General features: G+C 35.0%; 2 protein-coding genes across 4 annotated transcripts; one reads left to right on the forward strand and one right to left on the reverse strand.

The window, feature by feature from the left end:
- Nucleotides 1-300: 300 nt before the first annotated feature.
- On the reverse strand, nt 301-24702 carry LOC115440213 (zinc finger protein 2). 3 transcript variants are annotated; one of them, XM_037437128.1, is made up of 15 exons: nt 24223-24702; nt 23781-24050; nt 22975-23138; nt 22632-22788; nt 21690-21806; nt 20594-20734; nt 20385-20471; nt 19861-19963; nt 19251-19473; nt 18695-18800; nt 18010-18130; nt 17658-17816; nt 16816-16984; nt 15638-15712; nt 301-500 (listed from the first exon to the last, which is right to left on the reverse strand). In XM_037437128.1, the coding sequence occupies exons 1-15, from the start codon at nt 24476-24478 to the stop codon at nt 414-416; spliced, it is 2235 nt and encodes a 744-aa protein (XP_037293025.1). In that variant the 5' UTR covers nt 24479-24702; the 3' UTR covers nt 301-413. The 3 variants fall into 3 exon arrangements, 2 of the variants coding, with proteins under 2 accessions (XP_037293025.1, XP_037293026.1); XR_005112159.1 differs by lacking the exon at nt 301-500 and adding an exon at nt 12488-14737 and having other exon boundaries at nt 15866-16984; XM_037437129.1 differs by lacking the exon at nt 301-500 and adding an exon at nt 12488-14737 and having other exon boundaries at nt 24223-24701.
- LOC115440212 (basic helix-loop-helix transcription factor amos) lies at nt 6947-8133 on the forward strand. Its single transcript, XM_030164420.2, has one exon. The coding sequence runs from the start codon at nt 7063-7065 to the stop codon at nt 7870-7872; it is 810 nt and encodes a 269-aa protein (XP_030020280.2). The 5' UTR covers nt 6947-7062; the 3' UTR covers nt 7873-8133.
- Nucleotides 24703-25162: the final 460 nt, after the last annotated feature.

Consider the following 25162-nt stretch of genomic DNA (forward strand, 5'->3'; position numbering starts at 1 on the left):
AGCAGCTAACAGCAGGTAAAGTGTGAAAAACGAAAGAAATAAGTAACGAATTGTTTTATCGAAAATAGTTTTTTATTTGTTTATCGCACCATCTTGTAGATATGCTTAGATAACTTTGGCTCTACAAGACTAACCTTTATTTTTAGATATGACCATATTTTGTATATGTATTATGCTATGTGGATGCTTCAAAAATATATATTAAACTTTTAGTTTCGCAATTATGCATCCATTAATATGATTTATACATCATATCGCTAATATACTCAATTTTGTGGTGCACTAAATTATATTGTAAAGACATCGCCACTAAGTTATTCAAAACATTTAATTTTAGCAGCAGAATTCGCACAGTTAGTCTCAGTTTACGAGGCAACTGCCAGTTAAAGGCGGCAGATGTAGTGGGGACATCGCTAATTCTGGGTTATGTGCCGCACTCGTTTCCTGTATCGATTCCTTGTGCATGTCATGTCGTTGTCATCTACGTGCGCTCGTATCCACTGAAACAAATGCGTGCATGTCTCTTTTATAGTTCCTCAGAAAGGTGACTATGAAGAAAACATTCATGCTACAACATGAATTATGAATGTATAAATTAGGGTTTAAAAACAAATCAATCCTTTCACTGCAGAAAATGTAAAGGTGAAAAAATGCGTTTTTATTCGTTTACACTTTTATTTATTATCTAGTAGAGATAAGGACCTACTTTGATTTACCTATCTAAGTAGTAGATTTATTTTATATAGATATCTACCTGCTAATTGGAAAACATTACTTTCAAACTTCCATTTGACCTAAAATCCAAAGAAACAAAGTCGTTTCGAGAGTCGTAAATAATGTTTTCATTTAACCAATTGCCCCATAAATATAATTACTTTCAGACATATCGACTTTATATCCTTCACCGTTAAATATTTTTAAATGATTGCGAAAATAAGTGTGTTTACTTTGAAAGCAAGCTGCGATGATACGTTTAGTGGTCGCTTCCGCTCGTATTAAAGTTTCTGCGCAGTCTCCGCTCTCAATACGAATATGTGAAGACAATATCGACTTTATATCATTTTAAATGGATGGATATTCAAGTACCATATTCCGGTGAGTCAATATGAGGTATGTATACATAAATAATAATATTAGATTGGTAATAGGAGGTTGGTATATAAATTGTGATCTTTACCAACGTAATTTCACGTTATTTCTAGCAGTTTGAGCCTAGAACAAACTATTATAAATATATCAGCGAAAAATTATAAACAATGAAAGAAAATAAAACTTAGACTTAAGAGTTCTTTTGTGAATTGGGTTAATACCAAATCAAAACTTGGCTTTTACATATCTACATTCTATAATGATGCAACCACTTGCATGCATTATTATATGTGTGTAACCTACGTGCTACTGTCTTACTCATTGGTATTTCCTTTGCAAAATCAGAATTATCGTGAACTTATATGATCTAATTGAGATTTCCGAAGGACTAAACACCTCAGTCAATTCATGAATCTATTTCTTTACAGTAAGACCGGCAGCACATCCATAATTATTTCGGTATTACGGGTGTTTAATGGCAGTGGAGATCAGGCGACCCACAGTAATCCTTTCACTCTGTTGCTTGCAGGCGGAAATATCAATACTCAATTGACAAAGACTTTTACAAAAGTTCTATAACTAATTAAACCCTATAAGGTGCGTTGGGGTTAAATCGGACGCTTTTTCGACGTGTTAAACAGTCTCCTCGAATTATTTTTTTACAAGAATTCTATAGAAGTTATAATAATGAATCATTAACTTAGCTATATGTTATTAAATATACTAAATGGTATATATTTTTTCAATTCCTTATATATAACAGTTAATGTTTTATAAGGTTTTAAAAAAGTACCCTACTTTTAGAAATGTGTGAGAAAGATAGGACCTTCACAGGTATAGTTCGGACTACTCTCTAAAACCGTTTATGTTGAAAGGATTCTAAAATCCATAAAAATAGTATATTCTGATCTAGATAGTCATTTATAAACATTCAAAAAATTTAATAAATTGCGTAAGATATTTTTAGAAGCGAACTTTGTTTTTTTAATAGGCATACGATCTTACCCCTCATGATTGACACTGTAGATATTTTTAAAAATATTCGAAGAAATAGTACATACAAATGTAAATAAATAACAAATAAACAAAATTGATCATTCACCTGAGCTAAAAAAAAATACATAATTACTGAATTCAGACGTTTTCGTATGTAAATTTTGACACAAACTTGCAATATTTTACAAGTGCTAGATCGAACGATTTTTATCCGTTCTTTTACGACAAATAAAACAATCTGGGAATAAAGGTGTTTCGACAAATGTGAATAAACAAGTCACAAGATTTATTTCCTTTTTGATACTATACAACTACTAAATTAATTTAAAACAGTAAATACTAAATTAAAATTAGGCAAATTCTTGCATGGGGTTAATCCGGATCTGCCAGGGAACGACGAAATACCGATATTCTGTTTGTTAGCACCGTAAACATTATTTACTTGACGGAATCATTTATGTGAAATAGTGGAACGTAGGGAACAAAATGGGGTCTCAGGTAGTGTTGTCTAAAAACAAAAATTATAACACAATTGCAAGTTACTTGATTTATACGATGTTACACCTCCTACGATCTTACCCCAACGCGCCTTACCAATACGACATTCAATATATCGTCTATAAATACCTGACTCTATACCTACCTTTTAACTCATTCTTCATATCTCAAAAAGAACAAAATAGAAATCATATTTAGTAGTCACTAGTTATTGCTATCTATACTATTATATAAAGCTGAAGAGTTTGTTTGTTTGTTTGTTTGTTTGTTTGTTTGAACGCGCTAATCTCAGGAACTACCGGTCCAAACTGAAAAATTCTTTTTGCGTTGGATAGCCCTTTGTTCGTGGAGTGCTATAGGCTATATATCATCACGCTATACCCAATAGGAGCGGGGCAGTAATGGCTAATCTCAGGAACTACCGGTCCAAACTGAAAAATTCTTTTTGCGTTGGATAGCCCTTTGTTCGTGGAGTGCTATAGGCTATATATCATCACGCTATACCCAATAGGAGCGGGGCAGTAATGGCTAATCTCAGGAACTACCGGTCCAAACTGAAAAATTCTTTTTGCGTTGGATAGCCCTTTATTCGTGGAGTGCTATAGGCTATATATCATCACGCTATACCCAATAGGAGCGGAGCAGTAATGGCTAATCTCAGGAACTACCGGTCCAAACTGAAAAATTATTTTTGCGTTGGATAGCCCTTTGTTCGTGGAGAGCTATAGGCTATATATTATCACGCTATATTCAATAGGAGCGGAGCAGTAATGGCTAATCTCAGGAACTACCGATTCGAACTGAAAAAATATTTTTGTGTTGAATAGTCCTTTGTTTGTGGAGTGCTCATAGTTATATATCTTAACGCTATGACCAATAGGAGCGGAGCAGTAATGGCTAATCTCAGGAACTACCGGTTTCAACTGAAAAATTCGTTTTGTGTTGGATAGCCCTTTATTTGTGGACCGCTATAAGCTATATATCATCACGCTATGACCAATAGGAGCGGAGCAGTAATGGCTAATCTCAGGAACTACCGGTTTGAACTGAAAAAATCTTTTTTGTGTTGGATAGCCCTTTGTTCCTGGAGTGCTATAGGCTATATATCATCATGCTATGACCAATAGGAGCGGAGCAGTAATGAAACATGTTGCAAAAACGGGGAAAATTATGAGTTTTGAGAGCTTCCGTTGCCTGCGCTGCGTAAACGGTTAAAGTTATGCAACAATGATGTATGACGGGATTGTTTCACTTAAAAAGTTCTAAATAATATAACAAAGTCCCCCGCTGCATCTGTCTGCCTTAACGTGTTAAACTCAAAAACTATCTAACGTATTAAGATGAAATTTGGTATGGAGACAGTTTGAGACCCTGGGAAGAACATAGGCTCCCGGGAAACTACTATTTTTATAACGGAAAACTTTAGCCTGAATAACTTTATAACGCGGGCGGAGCCGCGAGCAAAAGCTAGTCTGTAATAAAACGCGTGCTATCAATTCCAGTACACTACAAAGCGATTGACTGATGACCTTATTTAACGCCTGGCATCGAGGAATGGTTACTGTCACAGTAGGCTTTTGATATATGGCATGTGTAATGAAATTCTCGCTTCTGGCGGTTACGTCATGTTCCAGAGTGCTACAGATTTGTGCAAGAGCATCCAACACAAAGAAATGTTGTTTCGTATTAAGCTGTGCTGAATTTGGTACGTACGGCATGTTCACCGATATTTTACTGTAGATATTTTATCAATAAGTTATATGTATATCTTCCAAGCTAATAATCTGTCCTCGAGTTTACTCAGTTTTCCACGCCCAGGAAATTCCGGAAAATTAATATTTCGGCATTACGGCACAATTTCTTATTTTTAAAATCAGATACTGAAGAGGGGACTTTGATCCAGAAAAATAAAACGTTATGTGAGTTTTACCAAATAATGGCGACAAGATCCAAAAACAATATCGGCGTATTGTGGCTGCACTAATTGCTCCTCTGCCTATTCCACTAAGAATACAATCATAGCTAACGCAGATTTGATTTATGCGCAAAACATTAATATTGAATAATTACATATCTATGTAGTCAAGACTAAGGTAACTAAGTACATACTTAGATTAGTGCCCTTCTACTCTAATGTGGTCCGGAAGCCGCGCTCAATGTTGCGTTTTGGACGCGCTGAGTTAGTTCGCGCATTACTTTTCACCGCTCCTAATCTGCTGATGTATGTAGATCCCAGCAACGACTTAGTGATAGTGATAAATTGGGCGTAAGGTCGGAGCGAGAGAAGGAAGAGGCAAAGCATGACTATGAAACAAATTCAAATATACATTAATCTGGTAAGGTGCACGTAGGCGCTTATTATCTTCTCCGCATATTAATTTGTCTGTGGCAACAAATAAAATGAATACAAGCATTAATTTATCTATTATGAAGATTTAAAATAAAACGCGCTATGTTTTTGATATTTTAGGGCGGCGATTGGGTTGTAAGATCTTAGTTATAAATATATACTAACATCAATTATAGCTTACCTATGTTTAGTAGAAAGTCGATACCTAAGTACTGCAATAATCTAGCCCACGCCTGTTATTTTTAAGATACAAATACCTACATACTTACTTTTTAAACGCTATCAATATATTTAATCCATAATATTTCTAAGGAGCTATTTTTTTAAACTATTACCTAAGTATATTGTAGTCATTGATTTCTCAAAAAGAAACGGTGACAAGTCTAAAAATAACTTTATTTATATCTACCGAATTGTATAAACGATCTAAAAACCTAAACTGTACGGACATATTGGTATTATTTCTGTTTGCTTCTGACGGTTTGTTTATCTTTAGCCAACGTTTTACGATCGTGAGATGAATTATTAGCCGTGCGCTAAGTGACAGCCTGTCTCCGGGAACCAAATAAAATTAAAATAAAACTAATTATGAAATTGCGTCCACGTGAAAAGGTATTGTTATCGTTTTTATTAATATAAAAACTACTTTGAAACCTACTGTAAACTTTGTTAGAATTGTACGTCGCGTCACGTTGTTCCAACCGGCCACCAGGCCGCCGTTAAAACCCTCTAGGAAAGAATTCTAACCGGCTATTGGAAAATTGTATACCGATAACCGACCTGAGAATATTAGAACACACTGGTATCCTCTCGGGCCATAGCTATTTCATACACGCTGCCACAAAACCCAAGATGTGATAACTCCTTATACTAAGTACATTCAAATCTGTGCAGTATAAAAATGCCTTCCTATAGGTAGGTAAAACATTTATTTTCTTTTTAATAGAGGGAATTTGTACATTAAAAATTTGCAAAATAGACAAGATAAAACTAACAAAAAATTCAATATATTTCGAAGTTACTGAGTGATTAAAAACGACAAAGTTAAGGTAGGCATTTAGAAATTTATTTTATTTTATAGTCGGCCATCCAACAGCTTACTTACCTACAATACATACCTAACCGTTTTGAGTCTATTACAATAGTTACCTACTTAAACGAGTCGCGATTATTTCTGATTAACAAAATCTGAAACTAAGTAGATATTATAATATTGTGTAAAATTATATTTTTAAATCAGTTGGTAGGTCCATTTACCCAATCGTGTATTCTGTTTATCTTTCATACCTTAGTTTTATTTAACAATAACAATGTCAGTTATCTTTAACACTGGCCAGACTCCTTTACCGAACAAAATTTTGTTATTAAGAACGAGATAAATGAATTAAATATTTATAATAGCGCAAAGGCACGGTCGTGGGATCGACTCCTTGGTGGGCATTGCGTCAGAGATATTTTTAGTAACGAGTCGACAGGACGACGCGACTGTACATAAAACAACCAAGGGTGGCGCCAAATATCAAGTTATATGACAAATAAAAGATATAGGCACCATAAAAGAACAATGTGTGCGAAATTGGAGAACCAACGGTCATGTATAGTTTTTCCCTTACTTGACCTTTTAGTATTTAGTTTAATTAAGCCGTAATCAATGAGCCCGTCATATATTTACAGCAACAACTTGCCTGATGAATGAGTGTCTCCTATAATAAAAGTCATTTGCAATGATATTGAATATGAGTGAAGTTACACATCCCTCACAGGATGCGTGTTCAACGGAGCGATCGGTTATGGCGGCCGAACTCACGACCGTATACCTATGTACGAACTAGATACCAATAGTAAATACTGTTCGGAGATGACGGACAAGATAAACAGAAAACGATCAACACGTATTTGATATCTCTGTCCTTGTCTAACGCGCGGTAATCCGCAGGAGGCGGCGCTCTGGGAGGCGCGATGGAAACGCACGCGGTGGAGGTGGTTGTTTTTTTGTATCTTGTCAATGAAGGGTCGGGTAGGGGCGGGCCGGGTCCCGACGCAGGATTCCAGTCCACAGCTGCAGTTCGACTGCGCTTGCCATTTGCGCATGTTCACTTTCGCCGCGTTATTTTCGACATCGGACAATTATGAATTACGATCCTTGTGATAACAGTGTGCCAATTAAACGCGAGGAAGACCTCGAGTATCCCGACGACGAGGAACGCTATTATGGTTACGCGCCAGTAGAGATCGAAAGACATACTGAAGCAACCGGTTTCGCGCCATCTTCCCCAACACATCTCATGGACCTAAGCAATGGGTCCGAGCGACCCACGCAACAACCACCGTGGCCAACAAATGTCACCTTCGAAAACGATGAACGTGAATTCCAACAAGCTCAATACGCGTATGATCCACAATACATCGAACAGCGACAGAGACAAATGTCCAGAAGTTTTTATTATGACGATTCAAATTCCCAAGACCGCGTCAGAAACTTTTATGAAACTACTGAGATGCCGAAGATCGGAGAAATTTCATACCGTACTGAAGATCAAAGAGAGGAAACCGAGGAGCAGAGAAGGACGAGAAAGAAGTCATCTAAACCGACGAGAAAGAAAACTCAGTCGTACGAGGAAATGCAAATACAACGCGTGATGGCAAACGTACGAGAGAGGCAACGGACACAGAGCTTGAACGAAGCGTTCGCGAGCCTGCGTCAGATCATACCCTCACTGCCAAGTGACAAGTTATCTAAAATACAAACACTGCAACTCGCAACGCAGTACATAGAATTCTTATATCAAATACTGTCGAATAGTGACTCAGCGGGAAGCAGTGACAGCAATAGCGACGCCGGCAGCGACCACGGCAAGTATCTTGCACAAGACAAATTAAGTTATGCCTTCTCAGTGTGGAGAATGGAAGGCGAATGGACCACTAACGGACAAACGTGATATACCTGATTGTGTGCCTAATTATTGTAAATTAAGTAACATAAAAGACGCTTATTATATTCCATATGTTTATGTAGAACGAGATGTAAATGATAGGGTATGAGTTGACTTCAAGTTAAGGATATTGTGATAATTAAAATAGATTTAAATTTAATGCCAAAATAATATTATGTAGATAGTTAATTTGTACGTCTAAAGAAAGACAGCTTTTCTAGTATTATTACGTTTAAGTGAAGATACATACAGCTGTATACCAAAAAATAAAATAATGTGGTGCGATTAGTAATAATAATAATAATTGTACAGGTATTTTAAAAATGTTGATTATTTGAAATAAAAATTATTGATTATAAAGGCGAAGTTTTATTTGTACATACTCAAAACCGAGGAGCAAATAAAATACATTTCAGATTGAAATCTATTTATTGTTTCATGTAATTGCAATAAATTACAAATATTTTCTCCAACACAAATGATATTATCATAAATTCTGAATGCCTGCAAATAGCAAACATATTGTTTAGGAATACATATCATTTAATTATCTGCTGTAGTAAAAGACTTATCTTACAGATCTATTAGTATATTTAATAATCACACGGTTTAAGGTATTTGTTCAAAACCTTACGACTATAGTTTATCTTAAATTGAACTGATATTATTATTTTTAAACTTATCAAACTTAATCCATTACGTAAAAACAACTTTTAAAGGGTTGGTAATAATGTAGTTTACAATATTGAATCTATTTTTTATGTGTATTATATAGTCGTATCTGTATTTTTTTAGGGAATACACACAAGTGCAAGTAATGCTTCTATGATTTATGTCAAAAAATTAACGCGATAATTTTTTTTTTGCTGTTTGACATGGCAAACAGTGTGACTGTATAAAAATATGCTGCATTTGTCAGACTAATGACAGGCCATAAAAATAATTTGTATAAAAATATTTGCGGTTATCTTCTTAGCATATTCGATAGGACAATCCGTAACGAGATGGGTTAAAATAAGTCGATAATACTAAGTACACGATAATCCTATTTTCATTGACCTTGATTATCTAGATCCGCTGGCCCACAAGTCGTCAAAACTTCGATCACTACTTCTTAATCACTCTCGTAAATCCACTAGCGTCAGATCTTGCAAGTCCCCCAAAGTCGTGTTTTCTAATATGAATTAACATTGAAGGATAAACCGCTAATCCTCTCTTTATTGTGATTACTTAAACTGATACAAAATGTATTTAGATTTATCTGAAAACATCAGTCGAGGATTAATAGTACTACAAACACATAAGCTCCCTATAGTCCTAAAGGGTTAGGCAGATTCTCAACATATGTCAAGAACGTGTGGTCGATGTCGCATATATTAGTATAGTTTTTATATTGTGTTATGGCCTGCCGCTTCATTTTCATAATTTCCGTAGAAGTGAATAGTTTTAACGGGGTGAAAGAGAGCATCGAAAATGTCAGGTACCCTAACAACCGTTTTCAAGAACCGATCCCAATCTCAATCTTCAATCCACTGCCGAGAACAAACCAATCAAAATAAATAATTTGTAAGCATCTCAAAAAACCTTTGTTCTGATTGGTTCGAGGTACATTGAAAAAAGCGATTGGGAATGTTTAAAGAAAATGGTGGTTAAACATACACTAGTTTTCAAGATAAAAACTTAGCTGATAGCTTTTCTTTATATTTTGGATGTAGCAAGGCATTAGCATTTACACACCCTCTGCAGAAAAATGACAATAATATTTAATTGAATTAAATTTAGAAATCCGCTTCCAAACCATTCCATAAGATCAGAATGCAAAAATAAACAACATTAAATTGTTCACATTGTTAACTTGCTGCCTACATATATGGATATTTACTCATAGGTACTTATAAGTTTTTTAAAATACATTATTATGTACAATTAATTATGCATAATATTTTTAAAACATTTACTTATATTTTGCAAAAAACATTTGATTATAGTGTCAAATATAAATATAGATTTTAGCTTCTGTTTATCGACATCTAAATTAATATAGATACTTATAACACGTATAAAAAACGTAAGGTGCAGGCAACAAAAATATCCAATAATGGCAAGATCTTCAAATTGATTGCACAACAAGTATTATATATATCTTTATTTTATGTACTATACCTGATTAGGGCCTATTCATACAAATCCCATCTGATATTCAGATATGTGAGATAAACGATAAATTCGATTATTATTAACATTCCAATATAATCGATTATGAGTTATGATAAGTGAAGTCTATCATGAGTATTATTTATATTGATTGCAAAAAACTTAAACACTTTTAAGTTACAGATAAGTATGTTTTATGGCTTTATCCGTCATTACTCTAGGCATTTAACTCATTTTGAAGGTATATTATAATTCCTCTGCGCATCTTATTTACACTTTTTGGACCGAAAACATACCATCTCCAAATTATACGAGCGTATACGATGGTTTCAGCCGTACCAGCCAAAAATGTTTCATTATAAAACAATTATTTCCACAAACGCGTGTCAATTTTGCTTAAGTACGTACGCATCGATAAAATTCATCGACGAACTCATGTGAGCCATAAATGATTTAAATCTTTAAACACAACCTTGAAAATACTTTCGCTGCTTTCGAACCGTGTCAATAGTCAACGTGTACACGGACATTCCCTGGAAATTAGAAAAAAGTCCCCTAATTGCATTTTACGACACTGCGGTGCCATCTTATGAGTTATCCTACACATTAAAAACTGTTTACTATAGTCTATATATATAAAAATGAATTGCTGTTCGTTAGTCTCGCTAAAACTCGAGAACGGCTGAACGGATTTATCTTATCTTGGTCTTGAATTATTTGTGGAGGTCTAGGGAAGGTTTAAAAAGTGAGAAAAATTCGAATAATTGCCAGGAAAATCCTCAAAACAGCATTTTTCTATTTCCCATACAAACGTTTTCTAACTAATACGTAGAGTCAATTTAAGCTTTATTGCTATTGTATAAAGTTCACTGTTGTCTAAGCAATGTAGGTGTGTTCCTAACATCAAAGCAGTGTGCGTTGGAGCACAGAATATAATAATGTAATGTCGCGTTCTGAAACTCAACAAAAGTGATATCGCGGACCCGACTAAATTGAACAGTCACAAAATTTAATATATCATTAGTTATTTGGTTGGCTTCACGATATTATTTCTTTTGTTTTACTTTAAAATGCATGTTTTCGTTATGGACAATTTTTGAGCTACTTTTGCATATCTATACTTATAATAAATCTGTAGAGAGGTCAGTTCTGTACATGAAATATATTTCCAAAATAACTATCAGGGGGGTGATTAGGGATCGATACTGATGCCAAAAATGCAATTAGTAAAATTTTTTTTTGTCTGTCTGTCTGTCTGTCTGTCTGTATAACCGTTATAGAAACAAAAACTACTCGACGGATTTTAACTTAACTTGGTACAATTATTTTTCATACTCCTGAGCTGGTTATAGTATACTTTTCATCACGCTACAATTAATAGGAGCATAGCAGTGATGGAAAATGTTGGGAAAACGGGAGAAGTTACTCCATTTTTTAAGCTTCCGTCATTTCGTGTGCAACCTTAATGGTTAAAAGTTCCTTCGATTTCACAGGATCCCATCATCAGACCCTGACCGGACAATCGGACCACCTGCATACCACCATAAATTAAAAAAACATCCCGACAAATTGAGCACCTTCTCCATTTTTGAAACCCGAAATCCACGCTGGCGAAGCTGCGGGCGGAAGCTAGTATCGAATAAAAATAGACTGCTTACTTTAACGCGATGTATTTCGGCATTCAATATGAAAATTTTTATACACCTTTTACAAATTGTAACACCTAAGCATGCATTGTATTTAATCGATATCCCATATTTTAATGAAAAATAAGTTCCTTTCAAATATTAAAGTAAAAGTATCTATAGGAACAAGCTTCTTTTATCGGTCATTATAATCGATTTAATCGTTCTTAGATAATATTTAATAATACAGTTAATGTAGTTTACTATATTTTTGCAAAATCGTGAAGTAATTAGGTACATATATACTTTTTCTACTTCAAATAATAAAATTTGTTAGTAAGGCAAATTAAAGTGAATTTATCTAAACAATTTATCAAATCCATTTAGAACGATGTATATTTTTTTAACTGTACAGTTAATTCATCATTTTTTTTCTCAATTCATATTACTCTTCAGCTTATATTCTAATTAACCTTTGTTAATTCATAAAAGCTTAATTTCTCAAGTTGTTTTTGTATAAATTACTGATAAAATAGTCATTCCGGAATCTATGCCTGAATATGTGAGGACAAAAGGTAGTTACGTACAGGGCCATTTGTACCCGGGTGAGAGTGTGCGTGACATCGCGGCGCAAGGCCCAACGGGACGCAAGCCGATCGCCAGCCAGAACAAAATCACCGGAAAAAGGAGCACCGATAATTTATCTGCCCGACTCTTGTATAAAATGGAACCTAAATAATAATTTTTTTTTGTTGTCAAGTGTTGGCAGTGATTTTCGCGCCCCGGCACTAAATATGGTTAAGATGGCCGTAGTTAAGTGGGTCAAAATAAAATAAAAACAATTAGAATAATTACAGATTTCTTTCAATCTTATATTTTGCATTCAATTTCTTTACATACTTCACTATTTTATAAAATCACGTCATCAATCACTGACCTTTACTAGAACTATTTGCAGTATTTACATATTTTATTATTCTTATTATTATTGACTGGGCGTTGCTCGCAGTTTCCAAGACACACTATCCGTGTGCCCGTTTCGCATTTTCTGCATTTACTTCATAACATCAAAATATTTTACATTATAATATTATATACTTATTGCATCTTGAAAACCGAACAGACTACATTGTACAACATATTAAATTGTCAATAAGGCCTTATTATTCTTAGGGATACAGAAATATACAAAATACTCAATAAAAACTGATGTATCTATCTACAAAGCTACCAATACTTTTAATAAACATTTGTATATAAAACACAGGGTACACTAGTACATAAAATGTATGATCGTCTTATTAGATGTGGATTTTTTACTCCAATGGGTATTTATGGCAATATTCTCGAACGGTCTAAGCCGTTTTTCGTTCAGATGAGGCCCATATTAGAATCGCGTAAATTTTCTGATATAGTCAAATTATCTCCCGAACAAATGTTTACTGCAATTTATAAAAATAAGAGCAGGCAAATAGTCCTTGACAGTTCTGTATTTAATAGGTATGTAAAATCACACTAAAGTTATTTTAAACAAAACACTAAATTAATTTAAAAAAATACAATAATAATGATTGAAACAATGGGCTGATTTATTGAATCATCAGGGAAAAGTTATCAGTCGATTAGAATTATAACTTGCCCGAATACAAACAGAGTTTCAATTAAAATATTTTATTTACACAGCCCAAATTTTCTATTTGTTGTCTATTTGATTCTACATTAAGATTTAATCCGGGGATTGAAAAATCAGCCATAAAACAAAATAAATCTATTTCTTTTTAGTGTTTTCTCAACGAGATTCTAATCTATCGTTGGGAAAGGTAAGAAATCTTTTCCCATTCTAATAAACGTGTAAGTTAACTTTGTCGTATTTGTGCAATAATATCAACATATTTTTATATTCATTTATAATCAATATTTTTACTCTGTAGGCAGAATTATTTAAAAACAGTAGTTATCAACATGGATAAAAAATCTACCAGACACGCCATTGCAGAGAACCCTAGAAACCTCTCCGTGTTTATGGTCTACTAACGTATGATACGGTACCACATCACGACGTGCCGCGTACGACATAGGGTGGCTACAACCCAATGTCGTATGGTATCGTGAAACATGAATCTATTTGCACACATGCACGCATAGGTCGACAAGGCTTTTAATGAACGTGGGGGACAGTTGTCAGAGGGCGCTACTGAAAGCTTAGTGTTACCACAATAAAATAGAATCAAGATTATAAAGACCTTATGTCATTCGATAAACAAATAAAAAACATATAGGTAATTTACCTAAGTTCCTAATCCACGATATGATTTATAAAAAAATAGTTAACCAATTAAAAAACCTACGTTTTATGTGGCTTATCAGACATTAAAGTGTGTATTACAACAAAATATGTAATGACTCCGTTTTTAAAGACTAATCTTAATTAATTCTGTTTGAACTCGTAATATACAAGTAAAATAAGTAATGATAATATATTTGACATAAACACACCAGATTGTAGGCAACATTTTATTTATGTCAATTGAGCTATTTCGCAAGATGGCGAGCATTAGTTCCGATTATGGCCACGTTTATTATGATCCCTGTCGACCTATAACGTTCTCACTTATTAGTCTATGTTGTATATGCGGGGTTCATGTCTATGGTCAATGCTATGGCAGCCATTTAAATGCAGAGCTGCGATGAAACTACTTTTAATTGGCTATATTAAATTACAATAGGAACCAACACCAATGTTGCGTTAACATTTGGCATTAACTTATTTAAAACTTTAACCTGAGAAACATTTATAACTTCAACCTTACCATTAAATAAGTGCACTGAAAATTTAATAACCATTCGTGTTAGTATTAAGTATGATATACTACAAGACTTAATAAATTATTGCTATTCAATCAATTTCAGTGATACAGACCCATAACTATTAATTGTATATAATATCCGTTACATAACAAATTCCTTGTATAAATTACATATTCATCACTTGAGCAATTTCAAAACGCTTCAGGTATTTAATCCCTCGATGAAGTTATCACAACGTTTTATGGAGTTATTAATTAATTATTACTCAGTCCGAGATCGGATGTCTGTAAAGAAAATATAAATTATTTTGTCAATTTTCAAAATCCTTTGTCTTGGAAAGGATTTTATTTATTACTCTGCAGTTCAGACTATATGAAAAGATTTAAAGCAGATTGTAAATCAAGAACTAGGCTAAGTTTAATTAGCTCACATAGCTGAGTTTACAATAGTTTGTGGTCAGCGCACAAGTAAGAAAATAGCTGAGCTAATCTACCTTCGTTTAGTTCTTGGTGTACCAACGGGATAAATTCTGCGAATTAAATTATATTCACAACAATTTAAATCAAATTAAAATATATTACCTTCATTCCAAATAAAATGACTATGATAGACTATGATATATGATTAGATATATCAAATGATTTGTTTACATAGTAAGTATAGTCTGCGCGCGGACTCCGAGGAATCGCGTTCGAGTGTTAACCTTAGTGCGAAGATAGACTAATGTCGATGTCGTACTACTCATTTTCATTTGGCACAGGTTGTAATTTCACGGACAAGTCACAATCGGTAGTGTTAATTCGTATTGTATAATCTATTTTTTAAGTTTGTTGAATGGATAATGATTGTAACCACAAAATACGTAATATGTATATTTAAAGGAATATATTTAAATTTTAAGTAAGCACAAAAATATTGTAAAACAATTTATATGACAGAATTAATCTAACAAAAAATTATAGCTCCCTTCGCTGATGGACCATGCTAAAATTGATAATATAGTATTTACAGTCACTACCTTAGCACTCTCTAAAATTACTCGAAGCTCGCGCACAGACTATACGGTGGTCGCTATCAAGTTGATCATCAAAAATATATAATATGTATTTGGTACCCTCTCATAATCATTTATCTTATGTTCCTTCACAGATCGATGTAAATGAATAATAATTATATTAATTTACCTCCGATGATAACTCTTTGCTGACGGATTCAATGTTGTCTGTGGTTTTTGGCGCCCATGCCTCGTCTTTGGTTACCTGGTACAATATTGTTTATATTTTAATTATAAGTTTAATTATAATATTTATTTAGACAAAATAATATACAGTATGATTTTTTTATTAGCCAACTGCGTGTAATGTGTATAGTATGAGTGTGAGTGTGAGTGTGAGTACGCGTGTGGCGCGCACCACGTTGTCGACGGCGTCGACGTCCTGGTTGTGCACGTGGCGCACGTGGTCCTTGAGCGCGAAGGCGCGCGCGTAGCTGGCGCCGCACAGCGAGCACGAGAAGTTCAGGTTGTTGTGCCGCAGGTGCGTCTCCGTGTAATGTGTATAGTATGAGTGTGAGCGTGAGTGTGAGTACAAGTGTGGTGCGCACCACGTTGTCGACGGCGTCGACGTCCTGGTTGTGCACGTGGCGCACGTGGTCCTTGAGCGCGAAGGCGCGCGCGTAGCTGGCGCCGCACAGCGAGCACGAGAAGTTCAGGTTGTTGTGCCGCAGGTGCGTCTCCGTGTAATGTGTATAGTATGAGTGTGAGCGTGAGTGTGAGTACAAGTGTGGTGCGCACCACGTTGTCGACGGCGTCGACGTCCTGGTTGTGCACGTGGCGCACGTGGTCCTTGAGCGCGAAGGCGCGCGCGTAGCTGGCGCCGCACAGCGAGCACGAGAAGTTCAGGTTGTTGTGCCGCAGGTGCGTCTCCGTGTAATGTGTATAGTATGAGTGTGAGCGTGAGTGTGAGTACAAGTGTGGTGCGCACCACGTTGTCGACGGCGTCGACGTCCTGGTTGTGCACGTGGCGCACGTGGTCCTTGAGCGCGAAGGCGCGCGCGTAGCTGGCGCCGCACAGCGAGCACGAGAAGTTCAGGTTGTTGTGCCGCAGGTGCGTCTCCGTGTAATGTGTATAGTATGAGTGTGAGCGTGAGTGTGAGTACAAGTGTGGTGCGCACCACGTTGTCGACGGCGTCGACGTCCTGGTTGTGCACGTGGCGCACGTGGTCCTTGAGCGCGAAGGCGCGCGCGTAGCTGGCGCCGCACAGCGAGCACGAGAAGTTCAGGTTGTTGTGCCGCAGGTGCGTCTCCGTGTAATGTGTATAGTATGAGTGTGAGCGTGAGTGTGAGTACAAGTGTGGTGCGCACCACGTTGTCGACGGCGTCGACGTCCTGGTTGTGCACGTGGCGCACGTGGTCCTTGAGCGCGAAGGCGCGCGCGTAGCTGGCGCCGCACAGCGAGCACGAGAAGTTCAGGTTGTTGTGCCGCAGGTGCGTCTCCGTGTGCACGCGCACCGCGTACAGCGACGCGAACGGCCTGCGGAACAGTCCTCACATATCTACAACAGATCTCGAATGTAACATGACCTATCACAAATATGACATTTATTTTAATCGAAACCAATTTAAAACAAAATTCCACAAAGAGTGCTAGGTAATTTTTAATGTCCAGATATCTGTCATCTATTATTCATATAGACAAAAATATATATTAGATAAGTCAATAAAAATACTTTTAAACTATAGTCTACACACTCGCTCCGAGAAATGGCGAGGCGGGTGCGCGTCATGCCTGGCCGACCCGCACAACCCGCGCTCTTTTGATACAAGTATTAGCCTTAACTCGAGAATACACTAATGTTGATGTCATGTTCCACATTTCAATTTAGCACCTTTTAGCCATAAAATACAAAACCAGTACAAAATATTTTATATTTCGAATACAGCTATAAATTTGGGTGCATTTTTACCTAACCTTACCAACATCGATAACGTAATATCGACTATGTCACTGCATTAATTCATTACGTCAACATTCCTTAAGATTCCTTGGAGCTCGCGCGCGGATTGTGTGATTCGTAAATAATAATTACTATTCAGTATTTCCTAGTATGTAATGAATTCTTTAAATTAAGAATAAAAATTACTACATCAAAAATTTTTACTGCATTAAAATAAAATATCAATTTTATTAACTTCAAATAACCCACCTATTACAATGTTGACAAGAGAAAGGTTTCGTGTGCGAGTTCTTGTGTCCAGCCAGCTGCACCGAGGTCTTGAACGCTTTTGGACAGTACGGACACTTGTAGTTGCGCACGTCCGAGTGAGTTAGTAAATGATGGTTGTACACGCTGTGAGCTTTGAACCTGGTGTAAAAGGCATGAATTATAACAAAAAGTCTCTTGAACCTACGACGAATAGCACAAAACTTACGATTGAATACCATCAATAAAAAATCCTATAATACACTTATAATCAGGCCCATTGAAGTACATACATTGTGGATAAAACAAACATAAAACGCCTGGGTGAAAAAGGGTTGCGATGAATAAGACTGACCGTTTCCCGCAGTGTCCGCAGGCGTACGGCCGCGCGCCCGTGTGCGTGCGCATGTGCAGCGTGAGGCAGTACGACACGCGGAACGACTTGCCGCAGATCTCGCACGAGTGGGGCTTCTCGCCTGCACACATGGGAATTTGATTAAACGACCGATATTATGCATCAAATTTCATGTCTTTTATGTAACAAGGTAACACATATTTTTCCTGTTGAAATTAAAAATAATTTCCCAAAGGTATAAAAATGATTTCCTCTGGATTTTACGAGTAATCCGACCATTAAATCTTCTGATAAATTAAATTAATACTCTTCTTGATACAGAAGGTAGACGCCAAATAAGACTAAAATATACAATCTTACTTCTCATGATATTATCTCATTAATATTATAAATAGAAATATTTTAATGTCAAAAATCGACGCAGAAACCGCTAAACAGATTAAGATAAATTTAGCAGATGAATGAACCGTATTAACGTATGGGCTACATTTTATCAAAGTGTTTGATCCCATGGGACTTATTTGATTATTTTTAAGAAGATGGCGCTGGCGTCTTACATACGGCGCTATGGATCGCTACAATAATTAAGGGATTTTTATAGCGGGAAAAAATTGGCGCCGACGAACCCGCGGGTCGGTTAATAATAGTATTCTCAACATGCAATGATGCATCTAACTTGTGATACCTGTGTGTATTCTTTCGTGCTTGACTTTTTCATGCGGCCGGGCAAACCTTCTGTGGCAGTACAAGCAATTGTATGGCAATGATTTATCTTGCTTACTTACTGTCACCTGAAACACGTCATTAAATATATATAAATGTATTGGATAATTTCTGAGTACTATTCCTAGATGAGATACAGCAGTTGTCGATAAACGATCCCAATATTAATCTTTAATCCAATTCTGAGAATTAACCAATCAAGAGTTATTCATTTTTAATGTTAAAAAGGAACTTTGTTCCGATTGATTTATTTTTTAGATCGATCACAAAAACCGATGGCAATCGTTTATTGAAAATGGTAGATAGCTTCTCTTATTTCTGGATAGCAATCACATTTTTTCTGAGTAGCAACATAAGCAAAAATTTTTACAGTTTGCAGTATCAATTGAAATTAAACAAACAGTAATTCCTCCATATAACACAAACCATAACAAGAAAATATGTCGTATTTTAACTACCCGACCATGACAAAAGTGGCAATGGCTAATACAAGACCATAAAATCGACAAAAAACTAACCTTATCCAGGTTATGTACATTCATATGCATTTCTAAATATTCATTGGACGTGAATTTCTTATTGCATATGCTACAGTTGAACATGTTGGAAGACTTGTGCGAGTTCTGATGTACCGTCTTGTAGTCTGTTGGTATTAGTTTGTTGCATATCTGACACAGATATTTGCTGTTTGTCACTTCTGAACCATCTTGATTTTCCACAGGTAGTTCTATTGGACGCACTCTGTGGAATAAATGTTTTAATGTAACACATCTTCTTAATTAATAAATGTTGATTCGTTAGGTATCTCATCATGTATAATAAACTTAATGGTAAATAATTTTGGAGACATGCTATTGAAACAGTATTTTTTTTATTGCTCATCACCAAATAATATGTTATTCCTTAATCTCAAGGCAAGTGATATAATATTAATAGAAACGTTTTTGCAGCGCAATAAAATATACTTCGTATTATCAAACCGACTGACAAAGCATCAAAGTACCATCACTTGTTTTAACCAAGAGACATAAAAAGAACACACCATAGGAAGGTTTTCCAAACAAAGAAGCTTAAAAATATTTACGTTAATATCACATTAATTCTTCAACAATATTACAAAAAACTTACTTCAACGGATCATGCATCCTTTTATGTAATTTAAGTGATTTATTTGTCGGGAACACAGTACAACAAACTGCACACTCGTAAGATGCCTGCTCAGGAGTCCCTTCTGAAATTATATTCCAGTTTAAAACTATATGAAGGCACTTGATATTGCCCGCAATCCACGTTTTGTATGTGAAACAACTTTCCTTGAATGCCTCACTATGTATTTTTTTAAATAAAAGAGCCCTATAATATATTCATCCAACACCATGGTCTCTCTATGAACGATATTATATCTATGTCATTTCTGGCTTCAGCAGCCTTTACATTTACTCCTAATAAAAATGGTAATTACAAAATATAAACATCCAAACATCTTTACAAACTTTAAATTACATAATACAAATATCCAAACATCTTTACAAACTTTAAATTAAAAAAAAAAAACACCCATAATCATTAAAAAATTTCGCGTTTATATTATAAGTTATGTTAAAACTAAATTTGATTTTACTTGAATCAAACTTACAATAAATAGAACTTACCTGGTTTTTGTTTATGTACCTTCATATGCGCGTGTAAAGATTTGGAATTTCCATACACAACAGGACAATGCGGGCACGAATATTCTACTGGAATTGAAGAAAAAAATAGTCATCATATTACCATAATAACATTTGACTGATTGTTTTGTAATGAATAAAGTTTTTAAATTAGAAGGTTGTTAAAATAAATATATTGTATTGAGACTTACATGTTTTACATGGATGCGTTTTGAATTCATTCAAATTGCTGACATATATCATACACACTGTACAATGATACATTTTAACGCTTGGCCCTATTTGAGTCTTCAATTCCTTCACTATTACCTTGTGGCAATTTACATTTTTATCTGTAAGAAAAGCAGAAAATATTACAGACTAGCCAACACACTATCATTTTATGTAATGATTCTATAATTTTATTCCCATTATGGGTTAGAACACACATGGCGAAATGTGGGTGCTCTAGTTGTATCTCTGCTTACCCCTTCAGAGAGCAAAGCGTGATGTGTCTTTGTTTTATAATATGTATTGTATATATGTGATTTCAGTCAAGCCAGAGTAACTGTATTAACCAGCAATGAATAATTATGTTTCGTCAGTCTCTTTCTTGATGCCAGATCACTAAATGATCAAGGCAACATGACTCCATTGTATCACTTTGTGCGATGAAGTCACGTTTCCATGCCCATATCAAGAAAAGAAAAAAGGCATTTAACTCAATCTTTTCGCTGAAATATGACATATGTGCAATACATTTGTTCAGGGATGTTGCAGCAATGATTTGGGTTAAATTACGACTATCCGCCTGATTGACGTCACACCAATCTAATGGATCAAATTGCGAGAAAATGGTCTGCTGTTCATCCTAATGCTATACTTGAGAAGGTTGTACAAAAAATTTACTGGTATGATTCCTTTGCATCTATGCATAATCAGGTAGCAAGGAAATAAATCTTAACTGGAAATAAAAAAAAAACCAAAGTGTTTCTTGACTTTGGAATTAAATCGAAGATATTCTGTTCTGTATACACAGCCATCAGGCCAAGGAGGCGACACATTTTTTTTGTTTGTAATTGATATGAGTGTATATATAGGTGCATCCAGATTTGGCGAATATAAGACTTGCGCGTCGCTTACGTCTAATTATTGCATCTGCTGGCACGCTTCTTCAGTTGATGTATCGCAGAAGACACGCATTATGCAGATTGCCCCTTTTACAAGTTATCGAATGTGTTATAACATTAGCATGGCTCTTAAGCCCTTCGCAAATACAAGCATTCATGTATTAAAGTTCATACATACCATCAGACTCTTTAATATCTTTCACAACACTATCGCACAAATTGTCTATTTGTACAAATCTCGTTGCATAAACGCGATTGCTTTGACTAGTTGTCTTATCCGCAATACTAGTAGTAACTGAAATAAAAAAAAATGCAAATGCTTTCATTATGCGTAGGGAGTTAGTTCTATGTTTATGAATGATACATAATATTCAAACACATTACACTTTATGATTATTATTTAAAATACTAAACATTTTGCCAATAATTTTTATTACTTATTATTTACAAGAAACCGATTTAATTAGTCTAATCTAAAAATTGAAGGCATTGATTCAGACGACTATACTCTTATTAAATCAATGAAAAAAACGACACCTTAATTCTTCATTAAAATATTGTTTATTTTCTAGGACACTACATCCGGTGAACTCGAAATCAGATAATCAATATGCCTACGCTAGCTAGTGCGCCGCAGTGTGCGAAAGAAATTGTATTGGTAATAGCTACGCCTTTGACCAGGCGCCGACGCTGACGCCGACCGACCAATGAGCGCACGCGCACGGCCGATGGTAACCCCCTGCACCCCCGCGCATCCCGACGATGCATTAGTGACCCGGGTTAAGTCACGGGAGGTCAGTCTGCCACGCTACCTAAAAGTCAATTTAATATTGACGTTTGGATAAATAATAATTACTTTTTCTCGGTAATGGTTAAAGCTATGACTCAGAAACTATTTTCATTATATTTATGAAGCATGTTATGTCCACTTTCATTTCATAGACAAATTAAATTGGCTTCCTGTATATTGGTAATGCATATTGCCATTTATCGTAGCATTTTAAAGTAAGTTTTAGTTTTAGGCGCATTTAAATACATACAATATAAAACACAGTACTAAAATTGTAATACTGCTATTGAAAATTTTTATAATTTGTACTGAAAGTGGTTGAAAGAGGACCTGGTGTTGCCTCCTGTACAGAAGTTTTGGGCACTGAAGGAGCTTCCACAATGTCACCAGTGTCAGTGATGACACGCCGCGCCGCCTGCTTATCCGAAACTTCGTCTTCTGCTGGCAACTTATAATACAAGTCAGTCTCAGGCTCGTCTATGGGCTCCTGGAAGAAAGCATTATTCCTTGAATCAACATTATAGGCATTCAAATGGAACAGGCATGGTTATACATTATATTTCTGTCAATGAAGTTGTACTAAAATAAATGATACTATATAGTTGTATCAACATACAGAGTGTACCGCAAATGAGTGCACATACTGCAAATTAATCAGATCATGGTTTCTCACCTCAACAACAACCTCCTGGTCATTGTGATAGTTTTGTATATGTTCCAATACAGATGTGAATGAAACTCCACAGGTGTTGCAACTGTAAAGCTCCTCCTGGTTGTCTTCACTGCTTTGTTCTGTTTCTGTTGGAGCTATTAATGTATCTGACTCAATTTTCAGATCTGCAATTGGAAATGTATGGTAAGTTATTTATGTGCAGTCATTGAGAGGAAATTTCTACATTAAAATAACATATATGGTTATGTATGATGTTATCTAAATATGTTATTGGTGTATTTTGTAATGAAGTAAGTATAAGTAAATGTAGTAAAGGTATTGTAAATTAAGTTCATATTATTTCAAATCATAACCATTTTGAAAATATAAAAATATTTTAAGCTGCTATATTTGTTGAATATAAATATTTTGGAATATAACTATATATTTTAAAAGCTTTTATTTTTCTCAGAATGAACAAATTACTTCACTACTGAATGAACTTGATTGGCAGTATTTTATTACAACCAAATATAAAGTTGAATAAAATCATTAAATTAATTTTATAGTTGTCTAAATCTAAATTTTATAGTTGTATGAATTGGACTTGAATTTTCAGGATATTATGTATTATGATCACTATCCACTTCAACATCTACTCGTATCCGGTACCCACCAACCATCCATATCCTGGTGATAGTGATTTATATTATTGCTTATAGATGAATGCGCATTGCTCAAGACTGGAATGGTTGAGTTCTCTGGCGAAGTCTTCACAAAACAGTGGATAGTGATAGACTGACAAATACATTGTTAATTTGATATACCTTTCATAGTAGTTAATGAAATAGTCCCATCATTGTTCTGCTTGGTGACAACTGTATTTTCCATATTAAGCTCCACATTGGGTTGTGTTATGATCACATAATGGCTCTCTCCATCGTGTTTGATGAGTTTCAACTCCTGAGTCTGCAGACATGGCTTCAGCAACTGCTTGCCGAGCAACTCAACATACATTTTGCTTACTTCCCCATTTTCTACAGCATCCAAAGTATTGATAACCGATAACTGATTGTCAATTTGTTCATTTGGATTTTCTGTAAAAACAGAAGATGGAGTAGGCAATTTTTATTACTAAATGTAATATTTTAACCGACTTTAAAAGAAGGAGGAGGTTCTCAATTAGCCTATATTTTTTCTAAAGAATCAAAATGATATAAAGTATATCAATGTTTATGTCAAATTTGCTGATATAATAACAATATTTACCAGTTATAATGTTAGTAACAGTAGTTTCTGGTGTTACGATGTCTATGGGTTCATGTGGATCATGTTTTATTGATAAAGAATTTTGGCAATTATCTATAGACAAGTGCTCTATAAGGTGCACCAGCGAGGACCATTTATTGTTACAAATTGGGCATGATACATTTTCTAAAATAGTTGTCAAATGTTCCAAGAGAAGCTCCTTGGAATCAAAAATCTTGTCACAACAAAGTGGGCACTTTAGCTTCAGACCTTCCATTTTGGATAGGTATTAATTCAAGAGTGATCAAGCTTTCGGAACTTCTCATAAAAACAAGCATTATTTTGTAAACATTATTTACACTTCTGATAAGTGCTACGTTCAGTTTGTATCTAAATTCTCAACACAAATCCGTATATAAATGAAGAACTTCACACTAAATTGTAATGTAACGTGAAGAAAGCACCGAAACGAGACACACCATTTTTACAATAGCATTCCAAGTCAAGTAGCGAATAATAGCATAAGACTAATGTCAAAGAGATGGATATATTAAATTTGTGTTGTAAGAAAGAAATAAAAAATAAGTGCTGTGAAACCAGTTGAAGCCCGCCTTATACTTCCGAAAATTCAGAAACACAATTCAGATTGAAATAATCAACCATACACTATAATTCTAATTAACGGATATACACTTCACTATTATGATATTTATAAATAAAAATGAATCTTTTATTTAATATTTGATATATACCGAAATTTACTAAGTTCATATTTTGATTTTTTGTTTACTTGTCCAGTATAATTTCCCTTCAATATTTCATTTATTGTCAAATAATGATTGGTCATCAAGTGGACACGAGTGGACGAATAACATTTATTTTTATTAAGAAAATCAAAAAGTTGTTTTATTTCAGTATAATTTTTCATTTAGATTGTATTATTGAAAATAAACACAACGTC

Source organism: Manduca sexta, chromosome 10, assembly GCF_014839805.1.
Source record: "Manduca sexta isolate Smith_Timp_Sample1 chromosome 10, JHU_Msex_v1.0, whole genome shotgun sequence".
NCBI classification, from domain to species: Eukaryota; Metazoa; Arthropoda; class Insecta; order Lepidoptera; family Sphingidae; genus Manduca; species Manduca sexta.